The 23,169-nt window shown below is 48.2% G+C and overlaps 1 protein-coding gene across 6 annotated transcripts in view; it reads right to left on the bottom strand.

The window, feature by feature from the left end:
* SPTBN1 (spectrin beta, non-erythrocytic 1) overlaps window positions 1-23,169 on the bottom strand; it is a 197,536-nt gene that overhangs the window by 4,415 nt on the left and 169,952 nt on the right. For 5 of the 6 annotated variants that reach the window (XM_060117307.1, XM_060117310.1, XM_060117308.1 and 2 more), the window contains 15 exons: window positions 22,018-22,164; window positions 21,052-21,315; window positions 19,658-19,882; window positions 18,941-19,030; window positions 18,490-18,768; window positions 17,651-17,784; window positions 16,220-16,424; window positions 15,459-15,833; window positions 11,573-11,817; window positions 10,293-10,431; window positions 9,215-9,299; window positions 7,209-7,405; window positions 5,995-6,107; window positions 5,228-5,291; window positions 687-925 (listed from right to left, as the gene is read on the bottom strand). In XM_060117307.1, the coding sequence (XP_059973290.1) occupies window positions 687-925; window positions 5,228-5,291; window positions 5,995-6,107; window positions 7,209-7,405; window positions 9,215-9,299; window positions 10,293-10,431; window positions 11,573-11,817; window positions 15,459-15,833; window positions 16,220-16,424; window positions 17,651-17,784; window positions 18,490-18,768; window positions 18,941-19,030; window positions 19,658-19,882; window positions 21,052-21,315; window positions 22,018-22,164 (2,801 nt within the window). The remainder of the gene's footprint in view (window positions 1-686; window positions 926-5,227; window positions 5,292-5,994; window positions 6,108-7,208; window positions 7,406-9,214; window positions 9,300-10,292; window positions 10,432-11,572; window positions 11,818-15,458; window positions 15,834-16,219; window positions 16,425-17,650; window positions 17,785-18,489; window positions 18,769-18,940; window positions 19,031-19,657; window positions 19,883-21,051; window positions 21,316-22,017; window positions 22,165-23,169) is intronic. The other variant, XM_060117312.1, reaches the window with a different exon arrangement.

Here is a 23,169-nt window from a genome sequence, read left to right as displayed (position 1 = left end):
ATTAGAACAAGACACTTTACTGCCACCTGCCTGTATTAACAAATAAATCTGTAATGTCCCCAATGTGGATGGCAGCTCTTAGATGGGATTCCCTTGTACAGTGTACAACCTGTACAACTGTACATGGTGGTCCCAGGCAGTTTAGTTTACTGGTTAAGCACACAGGCTATGGAGTCAGATGAGTTTTACCCTAGCTGTGCCATTTACTAGGAAGCTACACAGAGTGAGCTTTCTTAACCTCCCAGAGCCTCAGTTTCTCCATTTGTAAAATGGAGATAATACAAGTAGGGCTACTGGGAGATAACGAATATAAAGACTGATATGGAGATAAGGTAGGGGAAATGGTGAATGTCTTAAAACATCCCACAGGAGGGAAACAACAGTGAAATCACTTCACTCTAGGGAAGACTCCCCCACCTCAACCTAGCAATATTCCTTCTCAGGAGGTACTACTAAGGCCTCTTCTTGCTGTTCCCCCACACACGTAACTCTTCCTTCTCTTGGTGAATAAAAAAGCACTCTACTCCCACTTCCCAACCTAAGTCCCGAGAAGGATGTAATGCCCGGGAAGCTACAGAACAAATCAACCACATAAACACACGCTCCCCTCTCGATCCAGAGTGGCCCACCTCCACCTCTTAATGGGCTGACCTCCCCTGGGACTGCCTCAGCCTCTGTGCTGTTACCTGCTCGAGGCCTTCTTATTGTGGGCCTCCCACTCGTGCTTCCGATTCAGGAAGCCTTCCATCTGGGCCAAAGGCGTCTCCTGGGTCCTGGCCGGCAAGGTGGCAGCACTCTGGGCCGGGAGGGCAGTCTTGGCTTTGCGCTCGGAGGTGGGAGAGGGGATGGGGCTGGACTCCTTCGAGCTTGTCCTCTGTTCTGCAGCGCCATTGACCATTTCGCTCGTGTCCACCGTTTCTGCCATCTAGGGACAGCGGAGAGGCCGTTCAGCTAACCCCGTGAGCCCCCGGGGTGACCACATACGCTCTGACTCGCACACGTGGCTGTGTATAAATGCCTGGCACAGATCGAGGCAGTACAGTAAAACCATTGCACATCCCACAAAGCCAGCTGGACACCAAGGACATTAGAAGGTGGGAATGGATTAATACCCGCCCGTTTACGGGGAAATGAGAAAAGCGAAATGCCAGGATGAGTTTTACTGCACTCTGTTCCTCTGATCGATCCATTTTCTCTAATAGAACTCAGATCATTTCCTCTTATGGTTACTTTAAAACAAAAGGACAACAGTTAACAATCACACATATTAAATATGAGAGTGTGGACGTTATACAGCAGCCACCTTACAACCAAGGACGCCACCAGAAGGGCTGGAAGTTGAAGCGAAAGGGCATTCACAAACAGGTGGATAGACAACTCTATCAGAACTACACGGCATTCCCCCAAAGTCAGACAAGAAAGACCTTTGGTTTCTGAAAATGCTCTCCGGCTCTCCTCCCACCGCCCCTCGACACATCGTCATAAACACATGCAGAAATTAGGACGGCAATCATGCATTTCACATCTACCATCCCCGTTAGACTTTGGAACTTAAGAGCTGGAAGGAAATGAGGCAAGTCAACGAACATCAATTTAACCACATCTGCCGAAGTTGTATCGTGAGTGGGTTGTAGTTTGTGTTAAAGGAGCTGGAAAAGCCAATCACAGTCACTCAACACCACACGGCTATTTACCCCCAAACAAAGACAGAACCAGGGCCTTCCCCATCACGTGTTGATCACGGTGCCTTGCTGCACTGAGACGAGAAAGCCCAGACAGCCAGGCTTCCAGCGGCTCTGACCCTTCAGGCTGGAGACGTCTTCGGGAGCTGTTCCTTCCCAAGCTCACTTATATTGTAACCCTCATGGCTTTTCGGCTTGGGAAATGCAGTAGGGTCTCCATTCATTATCGCTTTCAGCCTGTGTGCCATCAACTGTGTACCATGAACTGAAGCGGCCCCTGGCTGATACACCCAGGGTGTGGGATTAGCGAGTTACTAAAGCTGGGTGTGGGTGACGCTTTAGTGGATTACAGACAACCTGCACCCTTTGTACACGGACAAACATGGAGGTGTCAACGGCACGCTCATTAGATACGTCCCCCACCTCTGCTGCCCAGAACCAGGTGACAGCAAAATTAGCAGCAACAACCTCAATGGGATCAATTGGAGACTGGCCACCACCGCTTGAACATCCGATATGTCAACTCTCAGGAACTGGGATGTCTCTGTTGGGCCTTATCTAAGTGGTGGGCTGGGAGTCAAGTTTATACTCTGTCTATACAAACTATCACTGTCAGTAGTGGGGTTTAAGGTAAGACTAGAGGCTATGCACTTGAAGGGGGTTTGTGATTAGAACTCTTTATCCACACAGCAACGTGGAAAAAGGATTCTTAGGGTAGAATGGCATAGGGAGGAGATGCATGGTGATTATCCTGGCCTTACAAGTGATGGCCTGTCGACCAGTGCTTATAAGAAATAGGCCACTTAAATATCTCTCTTGCCTTTCCCTTTTAAAGGAGAGACAAAGGGGAAATAGTAACCAAAAAAACAAAACCCCTAAGTCAAAAGTAAGTGAGTGGATTTTAAGGCTGACACATCTGTTCTAGTGTGAGATTTCAGGAAACTTCTGGTTGGGAGGAAGTATGAGATCGGTCTGGAAGGCCTGTGCCAGGCATGAGTCCAGGGAGACATGGGGTTAGTGTCTATAGAAACCAGGTTAAACAAAAAAAAATTAGTGCTGCAGGTGTGACTCAAAAACTGCTAGTGACAGCAGTGACCTGGATAGAGGAATGTTTACTGGAAAAAGGCTAAAATTTATCATACTTGGTCAAACTTCAAGGTAGGTGACAGCCAGGGGAAGCCCCTTCTGGGGGAATTTCTGCAGCAAAAATTTTTTTCTTTAGAGTTAGAAGGAAAGAGAAAACCCCAAACCAGTATGCAGAGATAATTAATGTTTATGCAAATGAATCACTAACCAAGAAAACAAGGAAAATAAAAGGAACAAAATGAATTTTAATGGACATGTGCTTAAGCATGCCAACAGACAACACGCCACTAGAGACAAACATCAAAAGCAAATCGTAGTGCTGTGACCAAACAGTGGGTACATGTGGATACACCCCTACCCCCACCCCACGTTGCTTCTCTTTAGCGATTAGTGGCTGCGTACACCTGAGATACTTCAGTCAGGAGGTGAACATAAATGCAACGTGACAACTAGTAGCACAAGGAACACCTGATTGGTTTTCTAAGTGCAAGAAGCAACACTATTTTCAAGTTCATTAACTTGAGTCTCTGCACCGTAACTCAGAAGAATGAAAAGAGCTTTCCTTCTTCTGATACAATCCAATTTCAATTAAAAATTTGTCTGGCAAGCTACAATTTAAAAATCTAGATAAAAATAGGCATGAGAACAAATGCCAAAAGCATCACAGCACTCCTTTCTTTCCTGTGTGCTTATGTGGCTTTGTTTTGTTTTTGGTCTTCTGAATACGAAAGGCATAAAATTGGGTATTAGCCCTCATGATACAAAATTTAAACATATATATATGGACACGTCACATATATACATATAGATCAATGACACATATCATTTGGAGCCAGAAACACATGTCAGGGCTCCCTAATCACCAAAGATGAAGCAGTAGTTTCTTTTCTAAAATCAATTTTGGTGTGTTTTAAGGCAGAGACACAATAATGGTGCATACTACTCCCAGAACATAAGAAGCTTGGCATCTATCTATATACCCATCTACGGTCGCAAGTAGATAGATATGTACATAGAAATGAGGAAAAAACAAACAAGATGCTATATGATGTTATCCTGACAAAAGAAAAAAAGACATGCATCATGAAAAGACAAATTAGACTTAACTCATGGAGAACACATATCAAAACAGGTTTTCTGATTCCACTAACATCTAAATATGGCAAATGAGCAAGTGAATATCTCACAAGGCTTTGATGTAATATGGACTTGGTTTGGTGAATAGAATTTCTGTTAAAACATTTTCAAATCCCTGCTGGGGGTCTGATAAATGTCATCCTAAACGACTCTTTATTAGAGAGCTTCACAAAAGGTCATAGGAAAATGAAAACTGAATCAGAAGATTCATACGAGACATACAGCGGAGTTTCTGTCTACAGAGACGCTGAAGGACTTCTGGAGCCTGGAGGCAGGCAACAGCTCCTGGGGTGGTTCCCCCAAGTGTGTCGTTCAAGTAATCAGGGTGAACCAGAATGGCTTTTGTTCCATTGGTTTGCAAAATTTAAAACAGTCTGACACCCTGAGGTCATCAACTGAACAGAGAGGCATGGAAAAGTCTGGTAGGCAGGCTTCCCCAACGGGCCGGGAACTGCGGCCACACTTGCCACGTCCCCCGTTCCGGCGGTGCCGACAGTGACCCAGACAGAGGTGGTGGCAGCAGTCAGTGGGCCCCTGACCCCTGAGGCCGGGTGCATTATCTGCTGCAAGCGAGCCTACAATTCTCAGTTCAGGACTTGGCAGAAAAAAATAAAGAGAGGACCTGGTTTGTAAAAAAGTAAAGAATGATCTGAGGGTCTCAAAACTGTTCAGATTCTGCACCTAAAGTTTAAAAAAAAACCCTTCCCAAGTAGATTCAACTTTTTTTTTTTTTTTATCGTTTTCAATAAATGAATGTATCCTTCATGGAATGTTACACAGCTGACTCTAGGTTTTAATCTTAGTACTGGAAGTCTCCCTCCTCAATCCCTAGTAAACTACTGCAGGTTAATAACTCTGTAAAGGGGGCTACGTGTAGTGCAGGACTGCACCCTGTTAGTATAACTGGATGTGTCATACCTGTCAGATTCTAGTTTTCTTCTTCATTTTGCTGTAATCTCATTTAATTTCAATTACTCACGTAAGGCTTTTGCTGCAAAATCTTAATAAAGTAAAAAGCTCACGATAAATAAACAAAAAATACGTATGTTGCTTTCAGGCAACTGAGCATCCATCAGTTAAAAAACTCAAATAAACATGAATTAAACGCAAACAAATATGAAACCAAGGAAGGCTATGAATTAAGTAAAATTTTTAACACTGTGGGTGAAGTGGAAGCCAAAAGGTCAAACCAACAGGATTTGGAAAGAGTGGTTCTTGACAAATGGTAGCGAACTTCACAGTCCAGACCACGGCTGGTCACTGGCTGTCCGTCTGCTATTAAAGTTTTTGTAGTTTTGGTAGGTTTGAGAGCGGTAACTAACCCGTGGAGATCCCTGTTCAGCCGGCAAACCATTCTGGGAAACTTGCTCTCCTTTTGAAGTATCCCTGTTGGGGAAGGGGGAGAAAGAAGACAGAGGAGAGAAGAGGAGGAAAGGGGGAAGGAGGGAGGGGAGAGGGGAAGAAAAGAGGAGGAGAAAGAGAAGAAGACGGGGGAGAACACAAGTCAACTTTATTAGAGCCCTCCTCTCAGGAAAACATATGCAGCCCTCTTTCACATGACGTGATATCTTTCTAAAAACTCTTTAAGTGTTTCAAATTGACTCTAGATAGAGAGAGTGAGACCACAGGCATCCCTGACCATAAAGGTGGCATTCAGGGTTGTCATGGAGCTTGGACCCCAGCAAAATAATCAGCCTTTCAGAAATACAGAGTAATTTCTGCCCTTTGTGTGAAAGTCACCCAGAACTTTCAGAAAGCATCACCACACACTCACTGGCCTGAAATCTGGGTAGTTCACTCCATCCATTTACTCATGTGGAAATTCTAAGTGTGTGTGTGTGTGTACACACACATGTGCACAGCAGAGATGGTTGCTGTCGAAATTCCACTTCCACTACCAACATCGCAATGTGACTGTGGACAAGTCACTGTCCTCAAATATTATCCAGGGGTGACCGTACGGAGTCTCAGTAGTCTTCAGAAGTGACTAACAGGAAGGGCACATCAGCACGGGCTTAGAAAGTGTGCTCCCTAAACCTCTCTTGTCACTGAAGCTGAGACTGAAGTGGGCGGGCTGCCCATGACTCACCACTGCTGCTGGGACTCGGTCTCCTCGGAAACCTTCGAGCTCGGCTCAGGAGAAGGCGGCCGCCTCTTCCTCTCCTCTTCCTCTTGCTGTCTGCGCACTTCCAGTAGCTCCAACTGAGGGAGAACACGCTGATGTGTGGCAGAACCCCAAACTCTGCCTCTTTTAAGGAGAGGGCTCCAGGCAAACCCTCCTGTCTGAGTGGTCTATGCTGGATCACATGGGACAACCAACTAACATCCTAAGCAAAATCTCGTTAAGGTCATAGGAACTGCAGCTACAACCCAAAACCACAGGAAACAGAGGTCTGAGTGATGAAACAGATCCATTCTATGGGCTGGCAGAAGCCCTGTGAGCTGTGTGTGCTCCTGGGATATCGGGTTTAGTTACTAAATGAACTCTGCAGCTCTCAACTTTGCTGAGGAAGAAAGCACCTGAGCATGAGGGTCCGTGCTGGACTACTCATCAGAGATCAGACCAACACCACTGAGTCAGAGCTGCAATAATTCCCACGGAGGCTTCTTGTGCTGCGGTAGGGATTCAGGTTCAGCCAAACCCCAATAACACATTAAAAAAAGCCAGGAAATAGACTAACTGGAACTAAGCCATTTCATGAGCAATATATGCATGTACCCAAAGTATTCCGTTTTAACACACATGTGTACAGGTACATTTTAGATGCCCAGGACGGTAGAAATCGGGAAGCACACCATAAGGAATCAGCTTTCCACCAGGAATGCAAGTGTCTTCGGAGAGAAAACACCAGTTGAGCAAGCCCTATTCTGAGGCCTTTATTTTGGCAGAAGAGATTATCAGGACTGGGGAGAGTTTTCAGTGGTCTAAGATAGATACTAGTGCTTGATGGGAATTCTAATCCTGAAGTTGGAAGAGAACTGTAAGGCTATGCTCCCTAGAAACCACGGCTTCTATGAGATACAGGAAGAAAAGCAGATCAAAAGAGAAAAGCAAATCCCAATCGATCAATTCCCAGACAGGAAGTGACCAGAGACCTAGGTTCCCAGGAAGTGGTTGACGGGGCAGGAGCCCTGGACCATCTCCCCACGTCCTGTACCAAGAGAAACACCAACTCCAGGAAGATCCTTACGCTTTTAAAATCAGAGCGATGACCTGAGCTCCCTAGCCTGGGAGGTGAGCAGGAAGGAGAGGCTGCCCACGGGAACCACGGCAGAGCACCCCGGCTCCCAGGGCCCACTTACTGTCGTCAGCCTTTCCAGGGCGGAGAACCTCTCGTCCCAGGTCGCTGCAGACTTTTCAAAAGCCTCGTGGCGCTTGATGAGTTTCTCAACCTCGTCCACGCTCTGGCCTATTTCTCGGCTGGATAGGTAGGGCTCCTGTCCGAGCAGCCAGGCCTCGGCCACACTGGCGTCCCTTGAGAACTGATGGACCTCCAAGACTGCACAGGGAGCCAAGAGTGAGTGTGGAGGGCAGGGTGACTCGGCAGCTCAGGGTGGCGCTGCCCTCTGCTGGCAGCTGCCGGCACAACCAGCTTACAGTCTAGTCTAGATCTGCGCTGTCTCCATAAATGTCATGTGAGCCACACGTGTACAGCTTTAACCTTCCCAGCAGCCACATTAAAAACAGGTGAAGTTGATTTCAAATGCATATTTTAGACAACCTGATATAGCTGTTATTTCAACACGTAATCAGTATAAAAATTAACTGAGTTGTGTTACATCTTTTTTTTCTTCTGTCTTTGAAATCCGACATGTATTTTATACTTGGAACATATCTTAATTTGGACCAGCCATGTTGCAAGTTCTGAAGAGCCCCATGTGGGCAGTGGCTACTATACGGCCATGCAGGGCCAGGAGGTATGCTCTGCTCACTCAGCCCTACTTCGGTGAGGTAAGCCTCAGAGCCCTGAAGAATTCACAATCTACATATAACCAGATTACTCTGATGGGACAGCCATTCACCAATCACCCTTTCTGGGGTGGAAGTGCTGTTTCACTTTGGGGGGCTGAGAGGCAGGGAAGGACCTGGAAGCAGTAGGGGAAGTAGGGACAGTATGGGCTAAGGCTTCTGTTTTATTCATTCTGTCCCTCTACACGTGAGGAAACACAGCATGACCTCCACCCACTGCAGCTGTGAGAAGGCAGGCCAGACCTCAGCTCTGCCTGCGCTATGGCTGGCATTTTCATTATACCTTAAGCAGCAACGGTTGGGGTCATTCAGGTAAGAAGACGACTGCGGGCAGCACTGGTGTCCCCCTGGTGGCCTCCCCAACACGGCACAAGAAGATGCCCCCACTGCTCGAGAAACTTGTCACCTCATCAGGAATGCCCAGCATGCAACCTGGTGCCGAGTTCACAGTGGAGTGTAATCTGGGTTTTGCTGAACTGAACTGAACTGAACCTGCCCTGGGAGCTGGCAAAATTTACAGACCAAAACCTCATCCAAAGAATGATCAAAAGTGGGATTTCTTTTTCAAAAGAGTTGAGATGCCTCCACTAGGTCTCTTATACACCTTTCAGAAAAGGCCCCTTGGATTCTGCTTCTAGAAAGCACTCCTGGTGCCTGAGAATAAGGTTATAGTATAATATAAGGACAGAGCCTGGAGCCCCAAACACAGAATGGCAAAGTACGGTAAATAATACTTCAGTTGGGCTACCTTTGCAGTTCATACCAATCATAAATGCTCTTCCCAATACTGTATATTATGAAATCTGTGTTAGCTCACATATTCCTTTATAAAATGAGATTAAAAATAGAATCTACCTCAGAGGGTTATTGTGGGAAGTCAATAAAGAAAAACATATAAAACACTTAGAATAATGCCCGGTTCACTGCAAAATCTTTATCGTTGTTAGCTTTCATAAGACCTAACAAGCCAACTTTCCATCTTCTTGACTCCACAGTAACAATTGTCCTTAAAGATAACTGGAGGAGAAAGGGCTCCTGTCTGCACTCTCCCAGAGGGATGCCACGTCCTGTCATCCCTATACTGTTCCTACACACTCAGACCCCACTCACAACACTGAGGTCAATCATGAGATGAAAGATAATGAATATGTCACAGGGAACTATTTAAAATACTTATTAGCATGAAATGGTGAAATAGGACATTAAAAAAGCAGCATTCAGAAAGACTCCAAAAATCATTAAGAGATAACATCATATCAAATCAATTAAAGCAGGTAAATAAACTGGCTTGCTTTCAGTGGGGACCCAAAAAGAGCAGAGAGATTAGGTACATCCTTACTCAGTCTTAACCATTCCCATCGGTCTTCCCACTTGTCAATCATTTCTTTTCTCTTTTCCGTCAACTGCAGTAACTTCTCCTTGATCTGTGAGAAAAGAGGACCCCAAGGACATCTTAATAGAGTAGATCACATCCTCCTAGTCTGGCCCTTGATGGGCTGCTTCATATAAGAAAAACACTTTTTTTGTGTGTGTGGTATGCGGGCCTCTCACTGTTGTGGCCTCTCCCACCACGGAGCACAGGCTCCGGACGCGCAGGCTCAGCGGCCATGGCTCACGGGCCCAGCCGCTCCGCGGCATGTGGGATCCTCCCAGACCGGGGCACGAACCCGCGTCTCCTGAGTCGGCAGGCGGACCCCCAACCACTGCGCCACCAGGGAAGCCCAAGAAAAACACTTTTTATGTAGAGACCCCCACTAAGGCAGGTAAGATCTAAGGACTGCTCAGTCTATCTGCGTACTGGCAGAAGAGAGAAAAGCATGGCGACGTTCCTTCCAGATGGGGCTGGGAGGAAGGCCAGGCTCAACCCAAAGCTGCTCTGTCGTGAGGAGGCCAACCATGCACTGAGCCCCCTCCAGACTCCGGGGATCCCTGTGGCGAACACACTCAAGTTCAGAGCGGGGGGCGGCGAGAGGGGCAAAGCCCTGAGCTCCCAGAGGCCTCACACTGATCACCACTGCCCTGGGTGTCGCCAGCATCCCAACTCGACTTAGCAACCATCCACTAAAGAGCAAAGAGATCTAGGGCACAGGTGACAGAGAAGGGGTGACGCCTTCTAGAACTGATGGAGGAGGTGAGAGAGGACGAACGCTTCACCAGAGGCCCTCAAAAACTGTCTTCTGGGCCATGGATTTGATTGGCTCTACACCTAGACACTTGCCTGTCTTATTCTACACATACAGGAAAGAAGCAAGGATTTCTGTGCATACGTGTGTGTGAATGTAAGCATAGATTTCTCTGTGTGTGTGTCTATATATGCCCCCACACACATACACACACGCTCACAAGAGTGAGTCACTTTACATCTGAACACCAGCTGCACTCACCCCAGGGGCCCCAAAGCATAAGTGGCATCCTACCTCCTCTGATGCGTAGTGCTTCCTCGCCAGCAGCGATTTCCCAAGTTCAATGCAGGTCGTGAAACTGTCATTACGAGCATCGATTTCTGCTTTGATACCTTGATGATTATTCATTAATAGTTCAACAGAGGACACATCCCTAAAATTACACAAATAATACTTCCTTTAGGAGACCAAGCTTTGCAAACAAACGTGTGGGTTTCAAAACACGTAATTAATTTGAAGGAAACTGGCAGCACAGTATCTGAGTCACAGTCTGAGCGCAGGTTAGGTCACTGAGCTGCAGTGCAACGATGGTATAACTTAAGCACAGCTTCACAACCTAACACTGAGAATAAGGCTACTTTTATTTTTGTGTGTGCGCTGAAACAATTCTTCTAGTTGGAGACCAGAAAAACCACTGGATCTCTGTTCAACCTTTTACTCTGAAATGCACTTCAGACTCTTCAAGAAGGCACAGAGGCAGTAACAGGTGTCCCCGGTTGTACCCCAGTGAGTTAGCTGCCAAAGGTTCAGGACGTGTGTGTTTTAAAGAGCAGCAAATACTGTCTCCTTATTTAGACATGAAGACACACAGAGCAGGAACCAGCCAAGCAATCAGCGACTGGCAGAGCCATGAGAACGTCTCATCCATCAAAACCGACTGACTGGAAAGTCCTGACCTAAGGAAACACAACTGCTTCATGTATATAATAACCGTAGTTCTTCTTTTGGGGCACAGCCCATTTCTCAGTTACGGTGAGGGCTGGAGCCGGCAGGGGTGAACAGGAGGCTGTGTATGTGCCTGCTTGTACACCCACTAGCTCCTCTTCACCGCTTTGCACGAAACATGGACAAAGAGAAGACACAGAACAAATACTAACTACGAATCCCGAGACACCATTAAAGCAGATGCTGAGTGTAAGAGGCACCTTTAGTAATATGTCTGAAAAGGGACAGAGTGGTTTTTGATCTGACAGACATAGAAAAAGAACTCAGAGAAGCCACCTCATTCCAGCGGCGAGCTAGAGCTAGTCCGGTCCCAGGTATGCGGCTGCTTTGAGGCACGAGGCCCACAGATGAGAGCAGGAGGGCCTGGGTGAGCGTGGACCCAGGGGACAGGGTCGGGGAGAAATGGGGAGGGCTCCACAGGGCTCGACTACACTGGGCCCCTCGTTCCCTGACAACCGTGTGCAGGAGACAAGTGGAACAGCAGCGGCTCCCCCGCAAAACCCCTCCCCGCCCCCGCTCTGGCCTCGAAGTTCTGGGGCAGGGCCCAGCCGGGAGGCCGGCAGCGTTACCGTGGCTTCTCCTGGGCTTCGATCTGCCGGATGACATCCTCCATCCACAGCATGAGGTCGCGCACCATGCTGAAGAAGCGGAACTTGTCCCCCGTGTCCACCAGCCGCACCCTGCGGCCCTCGCAGGCGTCCAGCAGGGCCTTCCAGGCTTCCAGGACCTCGTTCTCCCGCTTCTGGATGTCCTCGGCCTTGTCGCCCGCATAGGCGGCCTGGAGGCGGGCTGCATCCTCCTGCAGCTGTCTCACCTGTGAAGCCGCCAGGAGACCAGACGGGTCAGAGCTGGGCCTCCGCGCCACCACCCGCCTCCCACTCCCCCACCCGCCTCCCACTCCCCCTCTGCACACTATTCTGCCTTCGCGCTGATGCGAGTCCTGGTCGGGAAAGGTCCCCGGAGGTGGCCCAGGATGTGAAGACGGCACAGAAACACACGGTATGCACCCAGATACAGTAAAGGATAAACACCTAATCTGCTCCTGCATGGTACAGACGGTGTTTTTTTAAATCAGGAATGAGAAACTGCCATCAAGAACTCATTTTGAAACACCTTTTCCATTAGCTATGTGATGTTGCTGTTGAAAACAATATATGCATCACCTGTAAGAGCTCCCACAATGGCACATTCCAACGTGAAAAACAAAAAAGCAGCATTTAATGCAGTTGAAAATGCCGATGCCAAAGAAGGTAAAATCTTAACCAGCCAAACTTCAATAAAAACTCTGGAGAACAAGAAATGCCAATGAGCCTTATGAAAATATGCTACATGGAGATACTGTAATTTGTCATCTCCTAGTTGGCAAAAATTCAAGCTTGATGATGTATATATGTCAGTGAGCTGATTCACTGCTGATGGGACAAAAGGTTACAGCTCCTGCAGAAGGCACAGGCAGTGCCCACCAAACTTATAAATGCGTGTGCCTTTTGATTTTATGATTCCACTTTGGGGAATTTATCCTACATATACTCTTGCACTTTTAGGAAATGAAATACACATAAGGTTATTTATTGCACCAATGTCTGTAAAAGCAAAAGACTGAAAATAAAGTATCTGTTCGTCCACGAGGGACTGGTTAAATTACAATGGCACTTTCATACAGGAGGTTCCCATGCAGTCATGAAAAAGAATGCGGAAGGGCTCTGTGTACTCATATGAGAAGTACTCCAAGATGACGGCTATGTAGAGAAGGCAAAGCACAGACAGAGTACATAATATCAATACTTTCTGTGTAAAAAGGGGGAAAAAAACAAGAAAAGCCTTTCACCCTTTTGTTGGGGGCGAGGGTGGTGGTGGAGGGCAGATACACCTTTACAAGAGAAACTAATAACCGTGACTTATTTTGTCTTCAAAAATTTCCTTCTCTTATGTTTTATATAAAGTACGTATTAGTAATGCCATAATCGTGCACAACATCTAATTTAAAATATACATGTATGGGGAGCGCACACTCAATCTTCATTTACTGATCAAAGTCTAAAGACAACAGCCATCCTGAGTGATAGCAGCCTTCAGGTGTCCGTGAGGGGAGTTATGTGGAGAAACATCACGGGGTGGATGGACACTGGGGCTTGCGGGGAGGTGTTCCAACCCTGATCACTCAAAAGGCTCTAGGTGGTGGTAGGTAAGGAAAACAAATTTCTGCAAGAGACGCAAAGAAGAATCAATGGGGTTTGGTTTCCCTGGTGATTTGATTTCCATATCCTAAGAGACTTTTGGAAACACTTTAAATATGGCTCAGGTATTAACTCAAATGACAATAAGCAAGTTCCTAGGAAATTATTTGAAAAGCTTATCTCCTATATGATTAACCAAATCTTTCCAAACAAGTTAAAAAAAAAAAGTTTCCTGGGCCTCTAGCTGTTTTTAATTTGTTCTCACAACAAACAAGGTAGATGAGGAGAGCAAAAGCAGAAATTCCCTCCAGAATTAACTACTGCTTTGAGGAGTCACTGCAGATCATCATCAGGTTCCCTCATGCCCACTGTTCCCGCACAGAATGGAGGATGGTGGCGGGTCAGCTGGCAGTAAGAGTAAAGCAGCCAAGGAGGAAACGCCATCAGCTTCCGGAGCCTGCACCGGGAGCCCTCCCTTCTGCTCTAACTGCAGGAGGGGCATGCATACTTTTGTGGCTGAAATGGCCTGGCCCAGCGGGTACGGTGAGGTGCAGACTATCAGGCTTGATGGAACAGATTCCTGCCCTGGATGTTCCTGGACTCTCAGTGGGCTCCTGCATCTCTCTGAGCCTCTCAAAGTGAAGGGATTTAATGAAAAAAAAAAAAATGAAGGAGCAACTCTACCATCTCTGGAGTCTCCTGAAGTTCTAAAAGTAAATGATTTTACAGGTGCAGAGGAAAGACCTGCTGCTAATAAGGCTTCCAGGCACTCCAGAAGTTCTCTTAAGCTTTTTAAAAACAATACACACTGCAATCCTTAAAGCATTAGGGAACCGAAGCTTAGGAAGGAAATTAAAACTTGGAGTGATACAGCTAACAGGCTCAATTCAAGCCAGGGTCGGCCCTTCTCTGGTGGCCGTGCTCTAAGTGCACGTGCACGTCAGACTGCATGGTTCAGGATCCTTACATGCTCACGTGGTGCTCCAGGACCTTACACGCAGTGAGAGCCACTGAACAGGAAGCTGACAAGCATATGAATGGAGAATCCGCCAGCCGTGAAGGAAAGACTGGAAACCCGCACAATGCATGGTGGGCACTTTTAAATTCTGCCTGATGCAGACCCTCAGTCTCTCCACAAATCTCTTAAATATTCCCTCCACACCTTCTACCTCCAGGATGGAAAAGGGGAAGCCACTTAACGTGCATGGAGCCCCAGCTGTGACCTACCTTTGCTTTTAGAAGGGGCAAATTAAGGGGAAGACAACAGCAGTAAAGGTGGTCCTTCCATAGAACAAACCCCAGAGCACACCAAAGAAGGCTGGCACACTAGATCAGGGGCTGGCCCACAGCAAATCTGCGCTCCCTGTTTTTATAAAGCTTTGCTGGCACACAGACATGCCCTTCGCTTTCGGATTGTCCGTGGCTGCTTTATGCTACGATGGTGGAGCTGAGTAGTTGTAAATGGACTGTATGTCCCACAAAACCAAAAATCTGTACTGTCTGGGCTTCTACAGAAGAAATCTGCCAACCCCTGCAGTAGATCACTGACGTGCTTCTAAAAGGTAAAAACAAACCTCCTGATATCCTGAGGGCTGATATCTTTAAGAAAATGGACTTCTCTCTAAGATCTTGAAATTTAAGGGAAAAGACAGATACAATTTATTTTTCATCTAATAGGCATAAGACTAAGCAGTAAACTGTGCAGGGATGAGAGTGTGCATTAGAGAGTGATTATACTACCGATCGTTACTGTTATATGGTTATCACTTTGCCAGACAGCTCTTAAACAAAGCCTTAGTGCTAACCACTTCATAGCGGGGAGGGGAAGAGCGGGCATAGTAAAACTTTAGAATCTTGTTTTCTCTCTTTTCTGATACAAAACTCAGACTCTGGTTGACGGAAAATAATGAGGTATCATTTTGGAAATTATTCCAGATGGATATGCCAACGTAATTCAAATTCTTGTTGAGAAGGCCTAAAACTTGTAAATGTCTGTGTATGTGTCTGGGTTGTTTATTTTAATCATAAGTACTGTTCATCCAACAGTGTCTGCGAAATGTGGCACACTGAGAATGTTACGGACTGGTAAGTCCTCCCAGATGGAGCATTACAGCAGTGTGGGTGATACGTGTATGTGCACACGCATGTCCGTTTAATTTGGGCAATTCTTTGAGGCATGTTTTGCGGAGCCAAGGAATGGAGAGAGATGCTCCGAGAGGCACAGAGACACTGTACGGAAAGAAGCCCTCCCACCACCGCTGGGCAGCGCCTCACCCACCTGAGTGCCCAGAGCCTGGATGTCGTGCTCAAACGTGGTGTGCATTCTCTGTAAGGTCTCCACTGTGTTCTGATCTCTCCCGAGCTCCTCGGGGAGTTTCTTGTGCTTGTCCTGGATGCGCCCAAAGATCTCCTTGGCATCGTGGTAAAACTTGTGCAGTTCATAGGAGGCGGCGAGGATCTGTGTCCTCGTGTCGATGAGCTCCAGGAGGTCAGCCCAGGCTTCGTTGAGCCCGTCCTTCCACTCGGCGATGGTGGCGGCATCCGAGTGTCCAGAGTTGATGAGTTCGTCTGCCATGTGATTGACCGTGTCCACGCGCTCCTGCCCAATGTTCCCTGTGTCCCGGGCGAATTCCCGGAATCGTTCTTGTAGCATCTGAAACAGGGATACACACCAAGAAATCAGTGAGACTACTGTGAACACTTTATTTCTTGATCACGTGAATGTCCTTTGGAGAGAAATGCCTGACTTAACAGATCTCAGCTCCAAAGCCTCTTTATCAATCAGGCTTCCTCCTTGCTCACTGCCGCCCAGTAAGGCCTGGGCTCCATATCCTCTGACCAGAGGAGGACAGGCCGCAGCAGAGAAGTTCAACAACCCCCAAGTCGCCCGGTGACCAAAGTGTCAAGTTGAAACGAAACCCCGCCATCTTTGGCTCGAGTCTGGGGTGCGTTCTCTGCTCGCAGACAAGGCGCGCAAGGGGCCTTCCGCAGCCCGCATGCGCCGCGCGGCCGCCCGGACCCTCTGCCCGCAGTACTTGCCGTGACGTGCTCGTAGTCCTGCCCCAGCTCGTGCGACCCTGCGACCACCTCCCTCTCGGCGATCCACTGCTCCAGGTCGTCGACCTCCCGGTTGAGCTGGAACAGCCGGTGCCTCTCGTCCAGCTTGCCCCTCCTCTCCTCGGCCAGGTCCTTGAGGCCCGCATACAGCTTGTCCACCTTGGACTGCCGCATGCTGATGCGCTCACTGCAGGGGGGTCGGGGGGAGGGGGGGCGAGATGAGGGGGACATGTTCTTCAGGGAGCCAGTAAACGAGGGGAAATGCCAAGAGATCACATTCTACAACATTTCTCAAAGGAAACCTCAAGTTAACCGATTTAGCCTAAAAAAATAAAACTCTGAACTTTGACCTCAAGTAATGAAGGGCCAACGTGTAACAAACACAGTGATTAAGGACAAAGGCCATCCTGGCCGTGATGACGGAGGGAGGGGAGAGAAATCGAAACACTCTGCACTGCTGGCTCCGTATGTCAGGACTTCCTCTGACTTTAGAAGTTAACCCAGGATCCGTTCTCAGGTGCCATGCTGTCGAAGGGACAGGTAACATCCCCGTCTGCACAGACCTTGACCTTCTCTGGGCTGCATGCTCTTCTCTGCCAGGAGGGCAGGCCCTGCTGCTCCCATTTCCTGGGTCCTGGGGGTGCAGCATCCATCCCCCTCCCTCCAGCTTCTCCCGGAATGACAGTCTTCCAGCATGAAAGCAGTCAGACAAGGACTTATTGATGCCTGTCCTTGAGAGATGAGGAAGGCCACTTTCCTGGGAGTCCTGATCACGAACCCCTGAAGGACGCCCTGTACCAACCCAGCCACTGACCTCATCTCCAACTGGCCTTGGTTAATGCACAAAGCCGATTCTTGTCTGTCTGAGCCGTAATAGGCAGTTCCAGAGAAAGCCTAAAATGACTGCCACTGAAGTGAGCGTGTAAGCCTGGTATGTAACAGGGCAGGAGTACCACACACTCCTTTTTCTTATTCCTGAGGCATTCTCAAGACTCAATGTATATGAGTTCAGAGGCGGCATCATTTTCTTCTCCCCGTAGCCCTTTTAATTTACAGGTCCAAGTATCCTTATCCATTGCTCTATTAAAACTAGTAATTACTTTCCTAAACTGGATGACTTTTTAAACCCAAGGGTAGGTACTTTTATCACCTGTATATCCATGCAAGTCAATCGGTACTTCTGACGCACGACACCATTAATCTTCTCTCAATAGGGCTTGGCCAGCAGGAGATAATCAACCCGCAAGAGTGAGCTCCTGTAATGTAACCGGTCACCCTTCCTGTTCAGCACAGGCCTACTGGGTCTGTTTTAAAAATGCTTCCCGAAGATCTACATTAACAGTTACTCGAGCAAGAGGCCCTGACTGGGGAGGAACCGACAGGCCAGTCTCATCTTTACAGAACAGCACTCACCTTTCGGGATGGCTGTCGGCCACCAGGGCCCGGCTGGTCTTGGAGAGCTGATGCACCGTCTCCGCGTAGTCCTCCACGGCCTGTTCCAGAATCTGGTGCTTCTTCAACATGGAGACGGCGCTCTGCTCATCCTGCTTAGAGAGGGGGCCGTCACAATCACAGCCGTCCCCACACCCCTTGACCCAAAACCCCCTGGAAAAGGGACTGGCTGACTGCGTGGTGTGGCAGGAGGAAGACTTGGCAGAAAGAAAAAAAGCCACAGGTGTGATATGGGCGTTGGAATACAGAGCACTCCATGAGCTTCAGTGTGGACTGGACCGTGGGAGCCTCTGAAAGACGGACATGAGGATGATGCAGGGTGACAAGGACCCGCTGAAGTATGAGGTAAAGCCCAGGCAAACCACGTGTATCCTGGCTGGCTGAAAAACTCTCCACGGTCTAACAGATGTAGATAACAGCATCCTGGTGAGAATACTTTCAAATACTTCTAGACTGTCTCAAAACAAAAGCATCTACAAATACTTCTAGACTGTCTCAAAACAAAAGCATCCAGTATATACTGTAAAAGGCAGACTTTGGCAAATCTCTATTTTAAAAAGCGGAGGGCATGATGAATCCAGTCTTAACGACAGTACCGGGATTCAGACAAAAAAATTCTGTGTCGAGGGGCAAAGAGCCAGGTTCCAGCCACCGGTATGCACCACACTGCCCCCACGACCAAGGCGACAATGAAACGTTTCACAAGGACGTCGCCCCCAGCAGTGCACAAGCTCAGGCTCTGCGTCTGAGGCTCTCCAGCGGCAGGGGCGGGGGGAGGGGACTCGGCCTCCCTGCCTCACCTTGGCCTTCTCCTCGGACATCATGTACAGCTCCTGCTCGCTCATCCACGCCTCGGCCTCGGCCGCGTCGAAGTAGTACTGCTGGGCCTTGTGCGCCTCCTCCAGCCGCCGGTGCCGCTTCTCCGTCTCCTCGATGAGGAGGCCCCACAGCTGCTTCAGGTCGGCCAGCCTCTGCCGGATGGCCTCGGCGTTGAGGCTGCTGTCCGTGACGATGTTCTGGCTCCTCTCAAAGATGTCGTCGATGCGGGGCTGGTGCCCCTGGATCTCCTTCTGCAGGGTCTGTGGGAGCAGGGCATACACGCCGGAGGCTCGCTAAACCGCGGCAGCTCGCTGCTTGTGCTGCGCCTCGGGGGCCAAGGAGAAGCCGCCAGCCCTCAGAGCTCTCCCGCTCACCGCCTTGTAGCATGGCGCCGATTTACCAGGAGGAGCCAGCCCCAGCAGACACGCTTACCTGATTTTTCTTTATTAACAGCTGCACGGTCTGGAGGTTGTGGCCGTGATCCGTGGAAGTTGCCAAAGGCATCCTCTCTCCAACCCACAACTAGAAGGAATTGTAAATAGGTGGTCAGGGCCACTCAAAGAGAACAAATAATTTGATGCAAACGAGGGCAGGAGGGGAGAGCAGGGAGGCCAGCATGAGAGAGGAAGTGTGTTCAACCCCGCTGGGGGATAAATGACAAGGTCCTACTGTACAGCACAGTGAACCATATTCAATACCCTGTGATAAACCGTAATGGAAAAGAATATGAAAAAGGACATATACACGTATAACTGAGTCACTCTGCTGTACAGCGGAAATTAACACAACGTTATAAATAAACTACACTTTAATACAATTTAGAAAAAGAAAAAGAATCCCACTGGGAAGGGCGGCCTGGGGAGCCTGCCCTTCTCCTCCGATACAGGGCACGGGCCAGCCTTCCAGACCTTACTTCATCCTCAATACCGGACTCTCCGTGAGTCCTCATTCTTTGTTTGTAAAACTACCGTTCGAGGGGCATTAAACCCTTGAGTTATGTTTAGAAAACCCGACAGAAAAACAGAGTTACATTTTGCGTGGATACACAGAGCAGGGCTGGGACGGCTCAGCTCACTGACGTGACCAAGGTGGGTCGGGCCCAGCAGTGAGAACACGGGCACCAGGCTGGCCAGGAAGGGAGGTACTCACGATCTCGTCCTCCACGTCCCTGTTGAACTGATGGATCTCTCTGGAGGCCAGCAGGTTCTGTTTCCTCTCGTTCAGGGGCTCCAGCAGCGCCATGAACTTGGTCTGCACGGTGAGGCGCTTGCTGTCCACCTCGTCCGTGCTCTTCCCCTCCTGGCTCAGGGCCTGCGCCTGGCTCTGGAGCTCTTCGATCTCCTTCTTCCGCACCTCCATCTGATTCTCCAGCATCTGAGGGCGAAGACAGACCCACCTTCACACCCGAGACGAGGGACACACGGAGGGTGCTGTAAAATGTTCCCTTGTGGCACTGGCCCAAATGCAAGACCCAAGAATATTCACTGATACAGTGGAGAGCCCAAGAAATGGTTCCGCACGGCCAGCGAACAGCAATTAGAGCTCCACTTCGTCAGCTGATCTTTCAAAAAAAAAAACTCCTAGAAAGATTTTTTTCAACTTGGGAGCAACTGTCAAGTTTATCCAGGAACTTAGGAGGCAAATGACAGGGGAAACAAGAATTAATTATGGGGAAAGGACAGTCTTCATCTGCCTGTTCAGAAGCCATAACGATGCTGGAAACCAGCTGAACCCCCAGGAAGGAGTCAGGTCTTCTGCTTCCAGTTCTTTTAGGCCAGAAGGACAGCCAATGTTACCATCTCCTCTCGATTTCTTCAGTCAGAAAGCTGATTATTCTTTTTTAAAACTGGATAATGGCTAAAAACATCCTAACTGTGTATTTACATGAGGAAAACGAGCGAAAGCAGAAGCAGAGGTCTCTCACTCAGGAAAGACCACCCTGGGAAGCCCACACACTGCTGGCTTAGAGACAAGGGGCTGGCGTCTGAGAATAAACTGACTCTTTTCTTAGGTAGGGGAGGACTCGGCCACACACTGCAAACCTGGCCCAGGGAGCTCCTGCCAGGTTCTGCCACCAACTTGCTTGCTCAACCTCACCAGAGCTGTTTCCTCCTCAATTCAGAGTAAATTCATTGGCCCTTAGAAGGGCTTTACTGTGACGCAAAAAAAACCCAAATTTCTTTTATTATTTATGAAGTGCCCTGAACAACTCAGGTAACTATCACATATCTAGACGTTATACAGCCAAGTATGCAAACACAATAACTTTCCTTCATGTAAATTGCAGACTAAATGAAATGAATATTTACTCAACTGTTAAGTGATGATACTATCCATCAACCAAGATGATAATGAAAGAATATTTCCATGCATGGACACCCAACACTGCTACTGTGTCTTTCCAGTTGATTCTGGAAATGTCCCACGATGCTGTCAGAGCCCGCTGTGCTGGGTTAAAATCCCTTCACACACCAAGGGGATGTCTGAGAACACGGTGGGCGAGTTAAGACTATCAGGACCACGGCAGGGAAACAGCCACTTGCCTGTTGCTTTTTCAGCAGGATGTTGACACTGGTGAGGTCTTTGCCATAGTCGTCAGATTGAATCTGACTCTCCAGGCCGTGCAGCCATTTGTCCAGATCTGCACAGCTCTGGGTGAAGAGTTCAGCTCTGTTTGCATCGAAGAGCCGCTGGGCCTTGGTCTGTGTGGTAGACTCAAGGACTTCCCACATTTTATGTAAACCTGTGAGTTTCTCCTTCACCACGGCTTCCGTCTCTGGCTTTTCTGAAATGAGCTGCATTCCTTCCTGGAAAACACACATACATGCAGTTTGCAGGAGAATAGGTGCTACTGTGAAAAACACACCTGAGATATTTGATCTGTGAGTTTCTTATTCATTCAACACACACACACACGCACGTGCAGCCTTTCCACGTAGAGTTAACTGCTCAACAAAACTGACAATGGCCTGGCCTACTGTGGTTTTCACAGGCGTGGAGCACCAAGTGATTGCTGGGGCTTAGGGACACTTGATGCCAATAACCTAAAACTCCATCCCCTCCACATCACCCCCAAGAGACCATAATACATTATTTTAACCGTTAAGAGTTTGAAACCATACAGAGTGTGAAGGAAGAGAAGGGTGGGGGGGGGAATGTCACATTCATGCTCTATTGTGCTGCAGAGAACCTCCCTGTGCCAAAGCAACACATTTTAGATTATTTAAAATATATAATATTTCTAAGTTCCATGGATCCGCTCAGTCTCTGTCACAGTCCAGCACACATAACATGATCAACAGAGTGAGGACGCCGCCCCAGGGGCTTGCGGTCCATCAGGGGCAGCAGATGAGACACGGGACTGCTCCCGGCTGTGTAACTTCTGTATGTGGTCAGATATGACTCAAATATGCTGGAAAACGTGTTAAATACAAAGGAGCTCATTTCCACCCAGTTCGTTTACTCACCACGGCCACACTGATGGAGCCCCATCAAACATCTTAACTCACCTTCTCAATTTTGTCAAGCCATTCTTTGTTGGATGCGAGTTCTGCCATAAAGGCTTGATGTTTTAACCATTTGCTGTGCAGATTTCTGGCTTCATCATAAGACATGTCCTGGGCTGTAAGCATCTTTTCATTGATCCAGAGAGACAGCTAGGAAAGAAAAAAAAATCAGGAAGGTTTCAGAGATTGTGATCACAGTGACATCAGCTTTTCTTCTGCCCGGAAAGAGCCATTATGTCGTACTATACACACTCCACGTTTCCAAGTCAACAGACAACCAAACGTTCGCTTTACAACCCTGACCCGTCACAGCAGGTATCTCCACTGTATGGACAGTGTACCGGAGCCTTGCTCCCGACTATGTATCTAACATTAAATCCAGGAGTACAAGAGTGCTCCGAGCCAGCTTTCAAACTGCTTGGCACCCTTAACCAGCTTTTCCCCCAAAGGCTTGTGTTTAAAATTCTGCCCTAACCAGGCTAAGTCACAACCTTCTTTCTCCTTCAAAGAGCCGTGCCAGCTATACCATGTTAAGCATGATTAAGTGTCTTCTACTCTGTTCGGGAATCTTTTTACTCTTTTAGTTCTTTTATTTAAAAAAACCAAAGCCCCTACTCTTCTATCGCTCCCTTTTCCTTCACAGGCCTATCTATGGGGATGCCAAAAAGCGTAAGTAACTTGCTCACTATAGGGGTAAGGTAGCAACGATGCCCTCTCAACGCTCCCTTCAAGTCTGAGTCACCTTCGCCTTTTCTTCCTCTGTCTGTAAAGAACCTTCCATTCAGACCAAGAAACACTTCACAGGACTTGATTTTGAGGCCCAACATGTCTTGCTTGGATCTGAACTCTAGGAAGCCTCTTCACAGAGCCTGCCAGCCACTGACAGACAGATCTGAGAAGCCTGGGGCAGGAGTCAGCCCAGCCTGGCTCCTGGACACACTTCTCCTGCTGGCTTTCATCCTGATTTGCCTGACTCCTCACTGCCTGCCTGTAGTTGGCCACACCAGGGTCCTAATTCCTACCCCATCACAGCCCTAACCAGGAAGAGCTTTTGTTTGCCCAGGTGAAAGATATGCAAACAAACGCAGGATCAGCCTGGAACCAGAAGCAAACGTCTTCAGGGGCTGTGCCACTTCTCCTAATGTGACCACAAGA

Source organism: Mesoplodon densirostris, chromosome 14 (genome assembly GCF_025265405.1).
Source record: "Mesoplodon densirostris isolate mMesDen1 chromosome 14, mMesDen1 primary haplotype, whole genome shotgun sequence".
Classification (NCBI taxonomy): Eukaryota; Metazoa; Chordata; class Mammalia; order Artiodactyla; family Ziphiidae; genus Mesoplodon; species Mesoplodon densirostris.
Note: the sequence above shows the minus strand (reverse complement) of the source record. Positions and strands in the feature narration are given on the sequence as shown.